This window comes from Chlorocebus sabaeus, chromosome 14 (assembly GCF_047675955.1).
Source record: "Chlorocebus sabaeus isolate Y175 chromosome 14, mChlSab1.0.hap1, whole genome shotgun sequence".
Classification (NCBI taxonomy): Eukaryota; Metazoa; Chordata; class Mammalia; order Primates; family Cercopithecidae; genus Chlorocebus; species Chlorocebus sabaeus.
The window spans coordinates 103,559,269-103,578,631 of NC_132917.1; the positions used below are offsets into that span (position 1 = coordinate 103,559,269).

General features: G+C 38.0%; 1 protein-coding gene across 3 annotated transcripts in view; it reads left to right on the forward strand.

Annotated features, from left to right (window-relative positions):
- The window catches only part of TMEM182 (transmembrane protein 182), an 82,510-nt gene extending 65,155 nt beyond the window's left edge, over positions 1-17,355 (forward strand). For all 3 annotated transcript variants that reach the window (XM_008008265.3, XM_038004272.2, XM_038004271.2), the window contains one exon: positions 14,421-17,355. In XM_008008265.3, the coding sequence (XP_008006456.1) occupies positions 14,421-14,641 (221 nt within the window). In that variant the 3' untranslated portion in view covers positions 14,642-17,355. The remainder of the gene's footprint in view (positions 1-14,420) is intronic.
- Positions 17,356-19,363: the final 2,008 nt, after the last annotated feature.

The window sequence follows — 19,363 nt, forward strand, 5'->3', positions numbered from 1 at the left end:
CGAGAAACCCCGTTTTTTGTTCTCCTTCTCTCCTGACCAGCTCTAAGAAACCTCTAATCTACTTTCTATCCATATGAATTTGCCTATTCTGAATATTTCCTATGAATGAAATCACACAATATGTGGACTTTTGTGTCTGGCTTTTTTCACTTAGATCTGAGAAATTATAATCCCTGCTGCTTGAATTCATAATTCCTAGGACCAGATCCCATATCCATATATCCCTTAAAACTGAGCATCTTCTTTGCCAAATATGTTTTTCTCACTCAAACTGCACTTTACCCTTTTCCTTTTCAAAGTTCTAATGAGGGTACATATTTTTCTATGGTCTTCCCAGAAATAACAGTGCTCTATTTACATGTGTAAATATTTGTTTCTTTTTTTCCTTGCCTTTTTTTTTTTGTAACCACATTTTTTCAATAGAGGGAACATGTAATAACCATAGTTTAGTGATAATGTATTATGGGCAGCACAATTGTTTTAAACTCAGAACTGCTTTGATCCTGGTTTTGGTCCCGGATTTTGGACAATTTGTGTGTGTGTGTGTGTGTGTGTGTGTGTTTGCGTTTGTGTGTTTAGTAGCTTTGAAAAAAATTGTTGGTCTTTTTCCATTTTGCAATTTGTGCAAGAAAGCAATATATGCGAAGAATTATGTTTGGCTGAGAACTGTGTAGGAGGATAAAGCATTTAATGTACTCATATATCCATACACCTGTAACTGGTAGATTTTTTCTTTTTGCCTTTATTATTATTTTTAATTGACACTTAATAATTGTACATGTCAGATTTTTAAAAAATGAACCTTGTGTTGCTTATGGTAAAGGGCCAAGTGTTTCCTTGCTCAGCACTTCATGCAAAAGCCCCGAGCAGTTCTGAGGTGTCCAAGGTGTTGAGGGAGCCCATTTTCAAAGCCATGAAACTGGATGATTCAGAGGACATTTACTTTACATTTGACTTTTATTATAATTTCCTTTGTGGCACTGTTGTGGGAATCAGGAGGACCAGAGAGACCTCAGGGTAAAGGAGGAGGATTTTATTGAGTGCACTCAGATCCAGTGGATTAACATCCTGAGACTGAGCCCAGAACAAAGACAGCTCTTGAACTTTATACACACTTCAAAAAGGGGGTGGGCTAGCTTGAAGCAGGCTTTTGGTGGCATGAAAGCAATGAAACAGAGGCAGAACAGAGACAGTTAATCAAATTGTAGCAGGTGAGTAACTCAGGATTACATATGATGGTTGCTATGCAGCCCGAATGGCTGTTATCTAGGTTTGCTCTAGTGTCTAGCATGGGCTTATCTCATAACCTTCGCTATGGCGCCCAGATGGCTGTCGTTTGGGCCTGCTCAGGCTTCTCATGACCTTCATCATGCCACTTAGATAAAACAAAATACTTGAAGTTACTAGTTACAGAGAACAGGAATCTATAAACTCATACTAAAAAGAGAAAGGAAAATTTATTTTTCTTCTCCCTTTGCTGAGGGAGTGCTGGGAGAGTCTCCAGAGCATGTTCTTTGTGTCCTGGCTTCTCAGATAGTGTTTATTGAGGCTTTTCCTGGGTCTGGGCTATGCCTGTTGCTGCCCTAATACAGGAAAGCTTATTTATTTTTCTACTTAATTTTATTTTTCTTTCTTTAATTTCCGCCTCAGTACAATTCTACATTGTTTGTGTATGGCCATTTGTTTACCAAGAGCAGGGAGAGCTACCCTGTCGTGTGGGATGGAATGTGACTGGTCACTCGTTCCAGAGGCTCCCATGCCAGCCCTGGGCCAGCACATTGAGCTTTGCCCACAGCTAAGAGCAGGTGCAGCCTGGGCTCAGGCTTGTGGTGGCTGCTTTTTCAATGCCACAAACAGAATTGGATGCTCCCTGTATTTTTGGGCAGATGGTGTTAGGGAAGGGCAGAGCTAAATTTTCTATGGCCATTGCTGGGTGTGTGCACATAGGAAGACTCTTTGGCATCAGCAGCACTGTGTTTAGACATTCCATGCATGGCAGAGGGATGCTTATATCAGGGCTGTGGGATAGGAGGGATGGGGCCCATGGTATTCCCTTTGCTGGGTCAACAGGCTCAGAGCAAGGCTCAGAAGGCTTGGAAGGTGGATATTGCTTCTCCCTACACTTGGACGGAGACTTCCTCAGGCAGGCCAGGCCACCTGTTTCCAGGGGAGTCAGTTCTGGGCAAAGTGTAGTCATTGTCAGGACATTGACCCTCAGCCATAACTGTTTCAGCGAGTGATCACGCACCTCTGCAAGATCTCAACTGCCCCCGTTTGTTTTAATGTGGACTCACAGAGAACTCTTAGATACAAATGGGTTGTCACACATCTCCTCCTGCCCCATGGCATTGAATGTGATAGGAAAGATGCAGGAAGTGTTAGGATACATAGGCATGGCATTCTCAACATTGGCTTGTATTAAGAAAATTACCGTAAAGCTGAATAGTCGTAATCCCTGGGCAAAGTAACATCAACACAGCAATTTCTGTACATGAGCGGGACATCTATGTGTGTGAAATGAGTAAGGATGTGGGTTGGACATTCAGGACACTGGCATTGGGAGATCAACCATAAAATTCACTATCTTACCAGCACATCAAGGTAGAAACATTTTTCTGCCATAATTGAAGTAGCCTTTTCTTAAATGGCAAAGTGGGATGTGTGCGGAATTTTGCTGCAGAAAGTAGAAACAGAGTCTCTCTGGGTGGAGGAGACTGCAGAGCTCTGAACCTTGGGCTAAATCCCTTGTTAGACTCTCAGGCTGGTGAGACTACCTGGACATCTCGAGAGTAGGAGGATTCAAGCAGCCCCTATTCCAGGTCCAGGGTGTGCTCATGGAAGCAAAGGGTGTCTTTGCAGTGTACCTTAGTCCCTTGAAACACCACAGAGGCCAAGTTACATCTTGATTCCTGCATGTGCCTGCTTGCTCTGCACCATTCCGTGAGGACAAGGTGAGCTCTTTGTCCCAGACAGCTGCTTCACAGGCTACTGCCTCTCACCAGGGAGATGAGCAGGGCTGGTTGGGATGAATTGTGTGAATCCTCTGCCATGTGTGGCAAAAAGCCTGAAGCACAGCTGTCTGCAGCTCACCCATCTTTCCTGCTCTGGAGGCAGTGCTTTCTGTAAGTGTAGGGTTGGAAACACTTAGTGTAGGAAAGGTCAATAGATAGAAAGGGAATAGAAAGTCCCCATCTCTAGCAAGTTAGACTGACTTAAAAGGAAGTGGGATTTGTGGTTTGTTTTCCTTTTTTCTTTTCAAAAGATCAAGAGAAATGGCAATAGCCCATCAGTAAACCGCATTTATTTGCAACTAAGATAAGAGAGATATGATGGATACATAATACATAACTCAGGAGTTTTTCTCCTTAATCCTAGAAAAAACAGCTCACAGAAACCAAGGGACGTAGTTCAGGTGCTCATTTTCCTTTGGCTGAGACTGAGCATGTGGCTCACAGAGGCTCCTCGTGTTTTCCTCCAGGTAAAGAAGGATGTGGCAGCCATCAGAGCAGAAGAGTGTGTGGGGCAAGGCAAGAGCAGGACAGCTTAGGAAGAACTGTCAACAGCCTGGAGGCAGGCTGTCTATACCTGCATGCAGGTGCAGCCCTGCCATCCACACCTGCAGGCACACCTAGCCCTGCTGTCTACACCTGCTGTCTCCACATCCATCCAGTGAAAGATCTGGGCTATAAACAGCTGCCCACTGTGGACAAGCCCAGGGAACTCCCTGGGAGGGGCTGGCCAAGGCGTGGCTACAGTGGCTTTTCTTTTTTCTTTTTTCTCCTTCACATTTTAGTTTTTTAAAATTATTTTATTTTTTAAAACAATTTTTCCATAGGTTATTGGGGGTACTGGTGGTGTTTGGCTACATGAGTAAATTCTTTAGCAGTGGTTTGTGAGATTTCGGTGCACCCATCACCTGAGCAGTATACATTGCACCCTATTTGTAGTCTTTTATCCCTTGTCCCCTTATACCCTTCCCCCCAAGTCCCCAAAGTCCATTGGAGCATTCTTAGGCCTTTGTGTCCTCATAGCTGAGCTCACACATACCAGTGAGAACATACAATGTTTGGTTTTCTGGTCCCAAGTTACACCTAGAATAATAGTCTCTAACCTCATCCAGGTCGCTGTGAATGCCTTTAATTCATTCTTTTTAATGACTGAGTAGTATTCCATTGTATATATGTACCACAGTTTCTTTATCCACTTGTTGATTGATGGGCATTTGGGTTGGATCCACTACACGTTTTTGTTGTTGTTGTTGTTTGTTTGTTTTTAAGCTTCTCTGACTTTCCCTGGTATGTGACAAGTAGGCTTTCAGGAGAAAATCAAAAGCATAGCTTCCCAATAGGAAACCAAATATTTCACCCGAGTTCAGAACTTAACATATTCAGAGCTCTGGTGTGTGGGAGGTAGGTGGGGAAAAAAAAAGTAGTTAATACAAACTATTTGTTACTGATATGCCAGCCAGATGCACCTCTTGTAGTAGAATTAGTGTCTTCAGTTTTGATGATAAAAGGCCCAGGTACACTAGATCTGCCTTCTAAACAGGAGCGTAGACTAGTAACACTCATATTTCGAAAAGTACTTGCTTGGTAGACTCGCTTTGTGCCTTCCATTGGCACTGTTGGGATATGTCAAAAAGAAAAACCTGTCATCCAGTTACTGATCCTATTATAATGTGAGAACACCTTCCTTCAGATTTTAATGTGGATTTGCCAACATCCTTGGTCTGACATTTTCCATAAATGTCAAATGCCAGCGTTAGTCAGCCTTGCTTAATATTATATAGAAAAGAGATGTGACGGCTTTTATTTACACAAATATTTTAAATGTTATTACTTTTCTTTCTCTGATTCTTCCTTGCAAGTTTATTTACCCTGCATCCCTCTTCAGTGGAAATGTGTCTAACTGGTTGTTAGAATCTGTTTTAAATGTGGCAGTAATATGGGAGAAAATGAGGAAATCAAATCCCAAAGCCTGCTCCTTAAGTCTGGAACATCTTAGTTGGGTGAAGGCCGTGAATGGGAATGAGAATGTGAAGAGAGGAGACACAGAGCCATTTCTCTGGAGAGAGAAATTGCTTCCCTGTAAGTGTCCACCCAACCTGACGGACCTTGTTGTCCACCCAACTTCCAACCTTGTTGGAGATATTCTGGGTCACGGTCTAACTCCTGCCCAGATAAATCGCCGTCTCAGGAATACCTTTGGTGGAGCTTTTCTGTACAGCCTTAAACTTCAAACTTGAATAAATGCGTCCCCACACTCCTGTCATCCCCTCAAAATAAAAGTAAGTGCTGTTTTTCTAAGAAGTAAGGTGACAGGCCTGGCAAACAAACGTTTTTACTCATATGACATAGTGAGGCATAATTAATCTTTATCCTGAAAGAGGGTTTTCAGATGTGCAAAGTGACAAGATTATTTCTCTGAACTGAGTGTGGTGGTGGTGCCTGCAGTCCCAGCTACTTGGGAGGCTGATACAGGCGGATTGCTTGAGTCTAGGAGTTCGAGGCTGCAGTGAGCTATGACCACACCACTGTACTTCAGCCTGGCAGAGGGAGACCCTGTCTCTAAACAAAACAAAACAAAACAAAAAAACATACTGTCTCTGGTCTGGAATTAGGTTTTGTCACAGTGGAAAGGCAGACCAAGTTTCCATAAGCTTTATTCTCCTTTTTCAAAAGATGTGTCTCGTTACTATCTACTATTTACTCAGTACTAAGGGATTTAATTTCTTTGCAAATATTTCCTTTCATTGAAAACCATCCTGTCCCCCAAATGGTTACTTTGCTCAGAACTAACTAGCAGTGAGTGGCCAAAAAATATTGTATTGTTTTTTTCGCTAAGTTTTATAATTTTTTTTTTTTTCTGAGACTTTTGTTTTCTTTGCATTTTTGTGTACGGAAAGACAAGCCTAATGTGCTTGACCTAGGCTAAGAGTCTGTCCTGGAAAGAATTTTTACTTCCTAGAAGTAAAGGGCTGATGGGCAGGGGAAGGCGGTTGGCTTGACTGGACTCTCAAAGAAGAAGTTGTCCTCAATACAAACGAGCTTGAGCCTGGATTCACCTTCTGTTTTTGGCAAAACGTTTTGTCATGGGACTATGGGGTGACTGGTGCCACCTCGTGGAAAGTTCCAGAAAGACACTGGGAGATGCATTGGGGGTCATCATTCCCTTACTCCTCTGAAATCTCAGGACTGGAAGACACCACAGCGAGTTTATTCTTTTGCCTCTTGGCCTGTCCTGAAATAGTCCAGACACATGAGAATCTCTGATGCTTTAGAAGATTTGAGAGAGTAATATTTGCTAACCATTAGCAGGAGCTCGTGCCAAAGTTTAATAATAATAATAACAAAATTAGCCAATGCTTATTAGGTGTTTGTCATGTTCCAGGCACAGTTTTCAGTGCTTTTCCTCTGTTCGGTCCTCATGACTACTTTCTGAGGTAGACACTTGCATCCTGTCTCTTTTACCAATGAAGAAACTGAGACAGAACAGTGCGAACATTGCTCAGGGTTATTCAATAAAGTGTAAAGTGTGAATCTTCAAGGCAGGATTTGAACCAGGACAGTCAGAATCCAAGGGTGTGCCCTCAATCACATCCTACTTCCTGAAACTCAATTCTTGTGAATAAATATTTCCTTGGCATTAGATAAAATTCTCCTTTTCAGATTAAACCCCTAATTACTTGTAGAAATAGATAAACCCCCATGATCATTCTCTGTTAATAATTGCTTCTCAGTGGAGTACAGAGCACTGGGTATGCAGGATGTTTAATGATAAAAATTATATGACAATCTAAGAAAGTCATAAGTGTTTGAGAAACTCAATCAGAATTTTATATATGTAGTTGACTAAATCAAACTATGAGTCCAGAAAATGAAAGGGAAGAGGCAATTAATGTGTTTGGAAAGTAGAATGCTGAAGTGTGTGCAGCAATGAGCGTTTGGAAATCAGAAAGGTGTAATCATGATATAACAGCAGAAAGAATTAAGGCTGTCTCAGAGAATTGAAGAAAAAATGGAAAACAAGTCTGAGAAAATGAAGAATGGGGATAAAGAATGTGCACGATTATGCATTCGTTATTCTATAATCTGAAGCATGATTTTATGAGAAAACAATAGCATACTAATGTAAAGAAGAGCAAACTAGTTTTTCAAAAACACAAGTTTAAATCATTTAAAATAACGTCTAGCTTTTCTCAGAAAGACTGTCTAAATATTTTAATGAATGCAATAATATTTATGAGACTACTTTGAAAGTACATTACAATACTATGACAAATATTACTCTGTAGCAAATGCAGAAGTGGCAAATTTCCCTTTTCCCAGAATGTAATATGGTGAAAGTTAAGAGTATATGTTGGACTCTGGAATGCACCTGTGATCCCCGATTACGCTGCGCTAATCCTCATATTTTGTCCTTTAGCAAGACACAGAGGACTTCACGGAAGTAGAGAAAGCCCTCAGACACTGCGATTTTTAAGGTTCCTCATTGTCAAAGTTAATACATATGAGAACAAGTTTGCAAATATTGTGGCATTTTAAGTGTTTATGTTTAATATAGTAAGGCTCTATGCTTTTACAATTCATCCATAAATGAATTGTAACCCTATATATAACATGATTTGTAGATATCATGCAAAGGCTAATTGGGAGTCTTTTATGAATGCAGGGCTAAAGTCAAATCATCCTAATGGACCCCAATGGCATTCATAGCATGAGGGAGCATTGAGATTCCATCCTAAGAGGTTAATCAGCTGCCTGTTCTCCCACAGCCAGCTTAAAAGTCTAGCTCTTTCCCCTTGGTTGTAATTTTTGACCGCCTAAATTAAAGCCTAGAGATGCTCCTTAAATATTGCAGGGGGAAACCTCTTTCCAAAGGAGTTCCAGAAAGAATGCTATAAGGGTGGGTTGTGTTCTAGGTGGCTGAACAATGAAAGCCGAATGAGCCATTCAGCTTTCCAAGCTCCTAGAATAACTGAGCACTATGGAATAATTGTTAAAAGTTTTGCTGAGGAATTAATGTTTGAGGAAGACAGTTAAGTCAGTGTTTTATTAAGAACCGTGTTCTCAGTTGGATTTAGCAGAGCTGCTTGGGGGTGGGGAAAAGGGAGGAAGCTTCAGCAGGTGCACTTTAGGTGCCGGCCGTAGCACCAACAAGTTCCAGTGCCATTTTATCAGTTTGGCCTAAGACTGTGCTCCATACACAAATTTCATGACCATATTTTTCTAAAATCATTTGTCTAAGGAAATGTTATCCATCCTTTCAAAGCTTCATGTATGAGTTAGAACATCACAGAACAGTATATTCCTCATAGTTTAATTCATGATAGTCAGAACAACAGAAATGTTTATCAGTGGATAAACAGATAAACAAATTGTGGTATACTCATACGATGGGTAATGCTCAGCAATAAAAAGGAATGAACTGTGAACACATCTTAAGAGCTTGCATGCATTCTCAGGCATTATGTTGAGTAAAAGCATTCCCAAACAAAAGACCATATACTGTTATGATTCCATTTATAATGACGTTCTAAGGGCAAAACTAAGCTATAGGGATAGATGCTTTGGGTAGGAGAGTGAAGAGGTATAAAAAACCTCTTTGAGTGATGCATACATTCTATTTTTAATTGTTTGTGGCTACATTGATGTTTCCATTTGTCAAAACCTATCAAATCATACACTTGAAATCTGTACATTTTACTCGATGTAAAGTATATGTCAATTAAAAGAATGAGAAAGAGGAACAATAAACCTGGAGTGTTTTTACCCATTAGGAAAACCTTCAGACTATGATAGTTATATCATATCTTCAAACATTAGGTATGGGCTGATTTAAGAAACGTTTGTATGAAGATGATTTATGTATTTTCTGCAAGAGCCTTTTGCAGGGGTATTGTGAGTCATGGTATTCAGTGTCCCTGTGCAGATCTGCAGAAGGCATTTCCAGTATCTCCCTTGATGAATTGCTATGTTTCTTCTTCAAAAATGATAGTAAATGCACAGTTTATCAAATTTCTTTTTTGTGCTTTCTTCTGGACACGTCTGCTCTAAATTCACCATTTCATGAATGCTGCTATCCTTAGCACACTTACCCAGGCCCCAGATTTTTTCTTTGATTCTATACTTAGCACAAGCGTGCCCTGCTGCCTTCCAGGCAGCTCCACCTAGAAAAGTAACCTAGTCCCCCAGTGCTTCCTGGAAACATTTTCCCTGTTGCAGAATGGGTTTGGGAATGTTTTCAGACTAACGTATGAGACTCCTGCTCTCAGGGTTCAGTCTGAGTTATTCCACAGGCTTCAATGTTTGACCTTGGTGGACAAATAAGTGGCTGGAAACCTCCTTTCCATCCCCTGTCGAAAATAGCCACAATGAGAAAGCCGATGCTGTCATCCCTTACATTTTATGATGCTTACTTTCTAATTCTATGTAGATGCCATGCTAAATATCGCCCTACCTTTAGAGTGTGTGCAGCCTTTATGTAGAAAAAGGACGATTTTGTTTTCTGATTCGAGTTTACTTTTCACCTCAACTTCATAATGAATGTGCAGTTCTATGGCTTTTCTTATGCCCGTAGAAAACTGAAATGAGTTGCCACTGCATTTGTGTGGAAGCATGACTAAAAAAGGCCAGTGAATCATTTTGAATTTATGATTCTTCCCCAGGTAACCTATAACTGCTCGTGATTCCAGTTGTGAAAGCTCATTTAAAAGCAGTCGAGTTGCATCTAATCAGTGAAAGATCACATCTGTCATTTTTAAGTAACTCCAAAACACTCTCTTTAAAAAAAAAAAAAAAAAAAAAAAAAAGTGTAAGAGTGTATGTACTTCTATACAATAATAAAGCAGTTTGATAATTTGCCCAACTTTTTTAGGAAAAAAGTTTTCATTTCTGGTGCTAAACTTTTTTCTTCTATGGATGTGTTTTTATATCTGGTTCTTACACTATAGTGAGAAGATCTTTAGATTATGCCTCCATTTTTCATTCTTGTGTTTGTGAAACAGTGAGGATATACAATTTTATGTCTCAGTTTTTGACTTGGTCTTGGGGAAATCTGTTTTGTTTCCATACTGTGATTGTTTCCATATTGTTATCATCAGCAATTGCATTCCCAATGGCCGTTTGTCACTAAATTTTACATGCCCTTTGTTTCAGAAAGAGAAAACATGCTTTCCGAATTGAATTCATGGCATTTAAAGGGTGAAGTTTTTAATTTTTTAAGAGAACCCATGCAAAACGATAAGTTTCCATCATTGTTTCACATACTACCAATAACAGGAGATTCAACATGGTCTTGGTGTGACTCGGTTATCTGTCTGCAGTTTCACTGTGGTCACACATCTTCATGGGTTCGGGGCTGTTTTTTGATTCTGCCTCCAGTGAAATATTTTATAAATTTTCTGGACTTCAAAAAGTAGATATTAGAAAATTCAATTGGAAATAAATTTGTGCTTTCCAAATGTATGACCACATTTAAATGTAATTTTATTTCAAAACAATTCACTACCTATATATTGTGCTATTTTCTATTCTTGCTAAAGTTACTGTGGTAAGTTTGTAACTCATTGTTATTCAAGCCATTTATTGTTTATGTTTTTAAAAGTCCTAAGATATCAAAATATAGATGTTGTAAATCCTTTTACCTAAAGACTCCATTCATGTTTTTCTAACTATTCTATTCATGTCTTCTGTAGCAAAAAAACCCAATTCTGAATCATACTTTGTATTTAGTTGTTGCTTGAGTCTCCATTAAACCAGAGGAAGTCCCATTTTTGTGCCTCATAACCTTGACACTTTTGAAAAAAGTACAGGCCTGTGATTTTGTAGAAAGGTCTTGAATTTGAGTTTGATTTTTTCTTTAATGATTGAATCCAGGCTCTATATTTTTGGCTCTAAGATTATAGCATTGATGCTGTGTGATTCTCACTGCATCCCATCAGGTGACGAGTGACATTAATTTGTCATGTCACTGGTGATGTTAACTTTGATTACTTGAATAAGGCAATATTTGCTGGGTTTCTGCAGTATAAGGTTACTATTTTCTCCTTCAAAATTAATAAGCATTTTATTGGAAGAGATTTTGAACTTACATAAATATACTCTGTTTCATTCAATTTTATCCACTAGTTTTAGCATTCATTTTTGTTTCTTCTCTGAATTATTTTTAAGTGATTGTCAAATGGCGATTTCTAATTCTGCCATCCCTCTACACTTATAAGTTAGTTTTCTGTTGTAAGGAAAAGCTCCCCTTCTTCCTATTCATTTATTCGCTCATTTATTTATATCACTGTGAGTTCCTATTTTATTAAATCAGAAAAATGTACCACTATCATTATTCATTTGGTGATCAGATTGTTTCAGTTTAAGTTATGGGAGGCCCCAGCTAGCTGGCTTCCAAACACCCCTGTCATTCTTTGAACATATCTTCACTTTCTGGGGTAACAAGATTTTCCAGGTTCATCTTGTATTTTATGCCTTAGCCTGGATTCAACAATTTCTTTGAGAAGCCCTGTTTCATGGAGTTTAGGAGTCAAGATCTGGACACCTGGTATGTTCTGTGAGACTGGATGTTGGTGCTGCCAGATGCTCTCAAGAAACAGAGCCACGAAATATATCTAGGTATAGACACACGTGTATTTTAAAACATGCACACACACACAATTACTTCTATATTTATTTCTGTATTATCTATCAATGAAAAACCATAAAGTCACACTGATATATGCAATTCTAATCAAATTCTAAGCACTGTAGGGCTTATTTTAGCTTTCCTCCTTTTCAGATTTGTAACTCTGTTTCCAGGCAGTGAAATACATGGCTCCCATTGGCCTTAATCCAATCATTTATTTGATCAGTCTACCTGAGTACAGTATCCTTCTGTTCCCTCTCTTGGCCACATGTCTCATGCAGGCCACCATGATTAATTCTTGCTTCCATATCCACTAAACCATTGGCCTTTGGTGTAAATTCCTTCTCATTATCTGTCTGTCTGTCTGTCTCTCTGTCTACATACCTGCACACCCACACTCACCCACCCACCCACCCCCCCCCCCCCACACACACACACACACTGGCTTACCCCATGGGTGAGATATAATCATAAATGAATCTGATACAAATTAAATGGACAGTATCTTCAATTAGTGAACAAGTTAAAGACTATAGCGATAAAAATGACTATTCTTCCTTCTTTTAAGATGGAATTCCTCTTCAAATAATGACAATATTTAAATATAAGTTAATTCTTTCTTATTAAAAGTCATCTACCTGATTACCTGCAACACGTTTTCCTAATACTGAAAATTCATTGGTGGGTTTTTCAATTTTTAAAAAGATAAATTTAAAGCTACTGGTTTTCACAAAGGCAATTTCCTTTTTCCATTAAAATATCTGAAAGCACAAGAGATTCACATGATGCAAGGAAGATAAAAACCCTATCAACAAATAATACAAAGTTTTGCAAGGTGTTTGCATAAGGCAAATGATATTATGCAAATGCCTAAGCCAAACCTTTACATCAGCAGAGAACGCTGTGTATATATTTGCTGGAAAATGTATTGAAATGCACAGAGTTGCTAGACAACACATGGAATTGCCATATTGTTGTCAAAATCTGAGGTACGGCGTTGTAAGGAGTTTGCTTGCAGGCTATGGCTTTACTATTTCTCTGTGAGTAGTTGTTTCTCAGTGCCTACATTGCTCTACTCTGTGAGCCAATATTTGCATTTACATTACAGACCACGGTGTGAAGGATGTTTCTTATTAGCGAAGCATCTATTTGATTCTTCATTGCTCTGTAGCTTGTATCATGATTACAAGGAAGTTGAAGCTCCACTACTGATACACCACAACGTATTTATGAGCCCTTCTTCTTTTGTGTTTACTTTTCAAAATTCTTTATGAAATCGATGGCCCGGGAGAGAGAGGGCATCCTAAATGCTGTAGGACCACAATTAATGTGAGAAATGTAATTGATGACTGGACTCTTAAAAGCTACTCTCTGCCGATATGCCTCAGTCTCTGCTCCTAGTCCCAGACTTGCATTTAGCTTTCAGACATTCTAGCGATTAGACCATGGAGATTTTATATACCTAACAGTTCAACTCATTAATTCAACGAGTGTAATAGATCCTTGGCATGTTTGGATTGAAATTTTGGACAGATAGCAAGTGCTCTCAAGTAGATTTTGCTTTAGGACAAATTTGAATCCATCAGGCTGTGTGTGTGGTTTGTGTGTGGAGCCTGTTGCTTACTGGTGAGTCTGCCCAGCGGACCCTGGAGCCTGCTGCTCAGCGTAGTGGCATTGTTTGCTTCCGGTAATTACGGTAACAGTTACATGGGAAAGGACATGCTTAGTGTATTCTCAAGTTTCAGAATTCACAGAGCTTTTCTGTCACTTGTTAAGGTCAGTGGTCCAAAACTGTAACACTTCATCTAATTCCAACAGTGTTTGGAACCAGTGGATTATAGTTACATTGTAATTGTTGCTAAATTGGGATGTTGCCTTCTAGTTAGTGGTTAGGGATTTGTTATTTCCCTCCCTCCCTTCCTCCCTCCCTCCCTCCCTTCCTTCCTTCCTTCTTTCCTTCCTTCCTTCTCTCTCTTTCTTTTTTTTTTTATTTAATATGGCTGTTGATCTCTAATCTATGATTTTATATTCCAAAGAATCCTTTATCATCAATCTTCCTCCCTCATTTATTCAAGACAATGTTTTCTTTATGCTGTAATCAATCTTTTGTGTGTGTGTGTGTATGTATATGTGTGTGTGTGTGTATATATATATATATTCTGAAGAATCACGTATATTCTTTTATGTTTGTTCAGTGTTTTCATCTCCGCTCTTGTCTGGTGCTTACTTTGGTTTCTATTTTTATAACCGTATTTAATTCCAGCATTAGTTAGCTGGGTTGTCATAGTGTAATAAGAGTCAGAAAGACCTGGGCTGAAAATCAGCTCCAAAAACCACTGTCTGTGTCTCTGTATATCTAAAACCAGGTGATAAAAGCACCTATTTCAATGGTTTATTCTATGTATTGAAAGAAATAACATAGTATAGTGCTCATCCCAAACCAGTTGTACAGTTAAAAAAAAAAAGTTAGAATATAAATTCTAGAAGTGCTAAGATTTTCACTAATGTCCACAAGCACTTACTACAGTCCCTGGCACACAGGAAGCACTCAATAAATACCTCAGCGGTTGCTGTTCTTAGGCTACTATAGCCCTCCCCTCAATGCTTTGAAGATGAAAGATAAAAGAAATATCTATAAAGTACATAATAAAAGACCTGACATAGAGTATTTGATTTTGCTAGAAATATATTTGCAGGAGCTTGCCATTCTGGTCAGTGATTGGTTTAGATAGTGTTCTTGAGAACACATCATCAGAAAGGCTAACAGTGTTTTGTTTCATCCTTCTCAGGCATCCTATTTTCATTGGTGGTGATGCTGTATGTCATCTGGGTCCAGGCAGTGGCTGACATGGAAAGCTACCGAAACATGAAAATGAAGGACTGCCTGGACTTCACCCCTTCTGTTCTGTATGGCTGGTCATTTTTCCTAGCCCCAGCTGGGATATTTTTTTCTTTGCTGGCTGGATTACTATTTCTCGTTGTTGGACGGCACATTCAGATACATCACTAAATCAACCGTTGCCACAAGTATTTTCTTGAGAGATTTTAAAACAGGGAATACTTTTTTTTTTTCCATTTTGTTTAGTTGATCCCAGCATACAATTAGTAGATATAACTTTTTAGTTGCTATTCAAACTAATCATTTTACTAAGATTTTCTTCACTAAGAAGGTCCTAGAATCTCTCCAGATACCAACAAGCCTCCATCTTGTTTAAGTGCTGTCAAGGACCCAGGTCTTTAGGGAATAGGTAAACTGGTCTCCCTTTCATTGAACATGTTAGAGCTCATGCAGGTCGCAAAGGCCTGATAATAGCTTAATACCGTGACATGGGGAGAATCTAGATAGATTTGGCGTAAAGCCTCCTTGGCATTCACTTCTGCTAATTAAAAAAAAAAAATCCTTGAAGAATAATTAAGAATGGGCAAGGTTGTCAGAGAATTTATTTCGTTTCTTCTCCACACACATAACATCCACATTCACATTCACTGGCTCTTGTGAGCAAATGAATTTAAAAATAGACAGCAGTTGTTCTCATTAGTGGGAGCCATGTACTCACCAGTTAAAATGGGCCACAACAAACAAGACTGAGAGCATGTACTTATCTTGCTTTTTCACCAACAGTGGTTTGGTTACCTAGTTTTATTCACTTAATTGTGCATGCTTACATAAACTTTAAACTACATTTAAAACTAACTAGTCTGCATACCAAATTATATATAATCTAGATTGATTTTTTATGAACTTAAAGTGAGTTAATTGTGTAATGTAATATTGTTTAAAATACATAAAAACCAAGCATGTCAGCTTGGTCCATAATTCTATTTGATATTTTAAAATTCTCATTTAAAAATTATATTGCTAACGTTCAGCATGTGAAAATTTATTGATAAAATGTGATTTTAATATTCTTTAGCTATAAACTTTCAAGATACTTCCCTATGAGGGTTATAATAGCCCTGCTTTATTAAAGACCATAAAATATTAACTTTCCCCGAGATGTTATGGGTTCCAGTTCTTCTGATCATTTGATTCCTTTACTTCCTATCCCTCAATTTCTTCATCTTTACAATAGGTATATTAACATTTACAGATCGACTGTTTCCTTTCACCTCCTAGAAGAAACTTTATGTAGGGAAAGATAATTCTGTATTTTTCAGTAGCATAGACTTTTTGTATATCAAAGATGTTCATTTGGCACTAATGTTGATTGAAATCAGATCCATCTGAGATGCCTAGCTTGTATTTGCATTCTGGAAGCTTCCATCGCAGGGGAGCTCGGCAGGGTATGCGAGCTTTGTTGGAGGTGTGGTGTTTCATTCTGCAGCTGTTGTGAGGACAGACAGGCATGGCCTACAGGCAAAAAAGTCACCATCTAGAAGATGCTCTGGGATAGAGGAACTGCCCCTTTTTAGCAGCTCTTCCAGTGCCATAGGAGAGGTGATTCCAGTCTTCTCTGTACATCTTGTGCTTTTCCATTAAGACTTGTTCCAGTGGGAAGGAGCTTTGGAAAAGTTGCAAAGGCCTGCATCATGAGGGCATTTTCATGACAGGACTTGCCAATAATAATAATAATAATAATAATAATAATAATAATAAAGCTCCAGGGGTCTAACTGGTTTCTCAAGTCATTTCAATACTATCATAAACGTTTTTGTGGTACTTTCCTTTGTCTTTCACTGTTTCATTTTTATATTGCTTCATTTGCTGCTTTGCTTTTGGCTTGGTTATTAGAAAAAATAATTATGAGGTCTGTTCTGCACGTTGACTGTGATATTAAGTTATGGCATGCCATTAAGTTTTCCAGACGATGCTGGATGTATCTGATTAGTTCATGTCATCTGTAAATACAATTCTTTTTTGTAGTACTTTGGAATGGAGCCTTCTTCTGGTGTACTGTATGCCATTTAAGTTTCACATACAAGCTGCTTTCAGCAAAGGCTTGAATATTTATAAATTTCAGATGGTTATCCTCACTTTATAGTACACTGATGTGGCTACCATATATTTTTCATATGACAATTGGCTGAATAGCTGATGTGTATGACACTTACACAGATTTGCACTTTGTAAGTATTTTATAGTTGTAATGCATCAATCAAATAAATTTCAAGCACATTTCTTGATCAATTTACCGGTAACCCTCTGAAGGAATGAACGTGAGTTGTGATTGCTATGTCAATGAGTGAAATATACTTTAAAATGGCAGAGCTATATAGTACATTATTGTAGCAACCTTATATCTGATTTGAGATACTGTGTTGCCAAACGTCCGTGTTACGTTTATTTCTCTATTGATTGTATTTATTAATTTTTAGAAGCCTTTACTGTGTTAGAATCTTTTTGAAAAGTGTTGATTTTGCATCATAAAGTTTCACTGTAACAAATAGGATCTCTTTTCAGTTACACTTTTAGAAAGGGAGAATAAAAAGGGCAGCAAGTCATGCTCTTGGACTTGGTGAAAGCTATCATCTCTCCATATTGTATTTGTTCAGCTGGTTTAATTCACTCAGGTGGATGATTGCATATACATTGGAACTGGCTGGAGAGACTGTACAGAGAAGTTTAATGGTTGTGTACAATTTGAGGGTTGATGGTAGGGCTTTCCAAAAAAGCAATATCAAGTGTGTTGTTAGTGTTCCTTTGGTCATTTTTATTACTAATCTATAAATATATTTATTAAATTTGAAGATTAAATGGAATTATAAAGGAATATATTGGAGGAAGTGTCACTGTTGGTAATTCTTCATCTATTAATTTTGTCTATCGTCAATATATATGGGTGCATGTCTGTGTATATTTGTGTGTATGTAAGTGTGCACGTGTATTATACGTTTGGGTAGAAAGAGATAAATTGAATGATATAAATCCATACATTTGCGCTAAGCAAATTTTAAAAAATCAGTTTTCTTTGGGGAACAGCAATCTATTATTGTTGTTTCCCTGAGTGCCACTTTAACTGTTTCACTCAACGGATGGTGGTTTATTCGTTCAACATGTAATTTGATTTCTGTTTTCTTAAAAGTAACCACGTTGGACTTACAAAGAGACTTAGAATGTCAGAGGTGTTAGGCAAATATTGGATACCAGTAAAATTAGCTGAATGTAAGTCTGAAGGTTGGTGGAATTGTGAGAAAGACCAATGGTGATGGGGTTATATTGAAGAAAATATAAGATGAGCTAAATCAAAACCAGATTTGATTTTTGTGGGACTCCACCAGAAATGGAAACTCATGAGCAATAGATGAAACAGAAAACTAAATTTTTATTGATTGTATGAAGGAGTTAAATATATGGAGACATTTCCTCCATGGTAGCTGGAGAAATTCCAATCAGAATGTAGGATGACAATACCTTTGATATGTTAAAAACCAAGGAGGTTAGGGATATACTATTTTTCATATTTATAATAAGCATAAAGTTAGCAAAGGGACATTTAATGTGGTTAGCAGGGAAGCTAGGAAAGAAAGAAAGGAAAACATCCAGTTACAGATTATACTTTCTGAACTAACTCCCCAGAGCAAGCGTTAGGGGCTCTGTCTGCAGATCAGTGAGACAAACCTGGACTAGCCTGTGAGAGTGGGATGTATCAGAGACAGCAAGTCTGGAACAACAATGGAGACACCCTAAGAGACCCACTCAGCTTTTTGAAAGATCATCCCTCCTGCCCATAGGGTTCAGCTATGACTGAAAAATTGAAGGGGCAATTGGACAGTTGAACTTTATAAATGATCCACTTCTAGATGTAAGGAATCATGTGATATATCTAATAATTCTATTTAATCCTATCTATCATCTATCTATATATAAATTATACAGTTAAATTGATCTCTATATAGATAGATACTATGTCTATACATTGTCTATATAAGTAACTAAATTAGAACAATTGGATTCTTCAAATGATGATGGTTTTCATAGTTCACTCAAATGACAGGATAGTTTACCTTGGGTTTATGAAATAAGCATGGTTGAAGTAATTGGTATCCTGCACAGATTCTGCATATTTTGTAGATAATTTAGGGAAGGAGAGGACTCACTGGGATAAAATAAGTGCACATGCAGCAAAGATTTTAATATTCTCATTCTTCTGGATGTCTAGGAATTATAGTGACATAATTCACTGAAAATATAGGATAGTTCTCTTTTTATATGACAATTCATTTTTTCTTCTCTTAGCATTTTTTCCCATTAATTCTAAAGAGAGACTGCCACTGTTAAAAAATTCACCAATGCTTGCACATAGTATTGATGTTAAAAACTACCTGAATGAATAGATATTTAAACAACATAGACTACAAAAGAGTGATGTGTAAAGAATAATGCTTATTGCCTCATATTTTGGTCTAGCATATATAAAGGCATTATAAGAAATATTGATGTGTTGTTTTCATCCCCCGAAAATTCAAGGGAAATTTTTCTCCAAAAATTTTGTGGGTATATGTAACTATCTGAAAGATATGTGAAGTATAAAGTTGGATTAACATGTCTGTGGTTACCTATAACCACATACCTAGGCATGTTTATGTATATATATGTCTGTGGTATGCATGTATATGTATATATGGATTTGGATACAACTGTATACATATGTTTGTGTGTATGCATATAGAACTATATACACACATGCCTATATATCTGATTACACATGCATGCACACATATATACACATAATGTATGTGTATGTATGGAAAAATAGTTTATATGCTATAGTGTATACATGAATGCATAGAA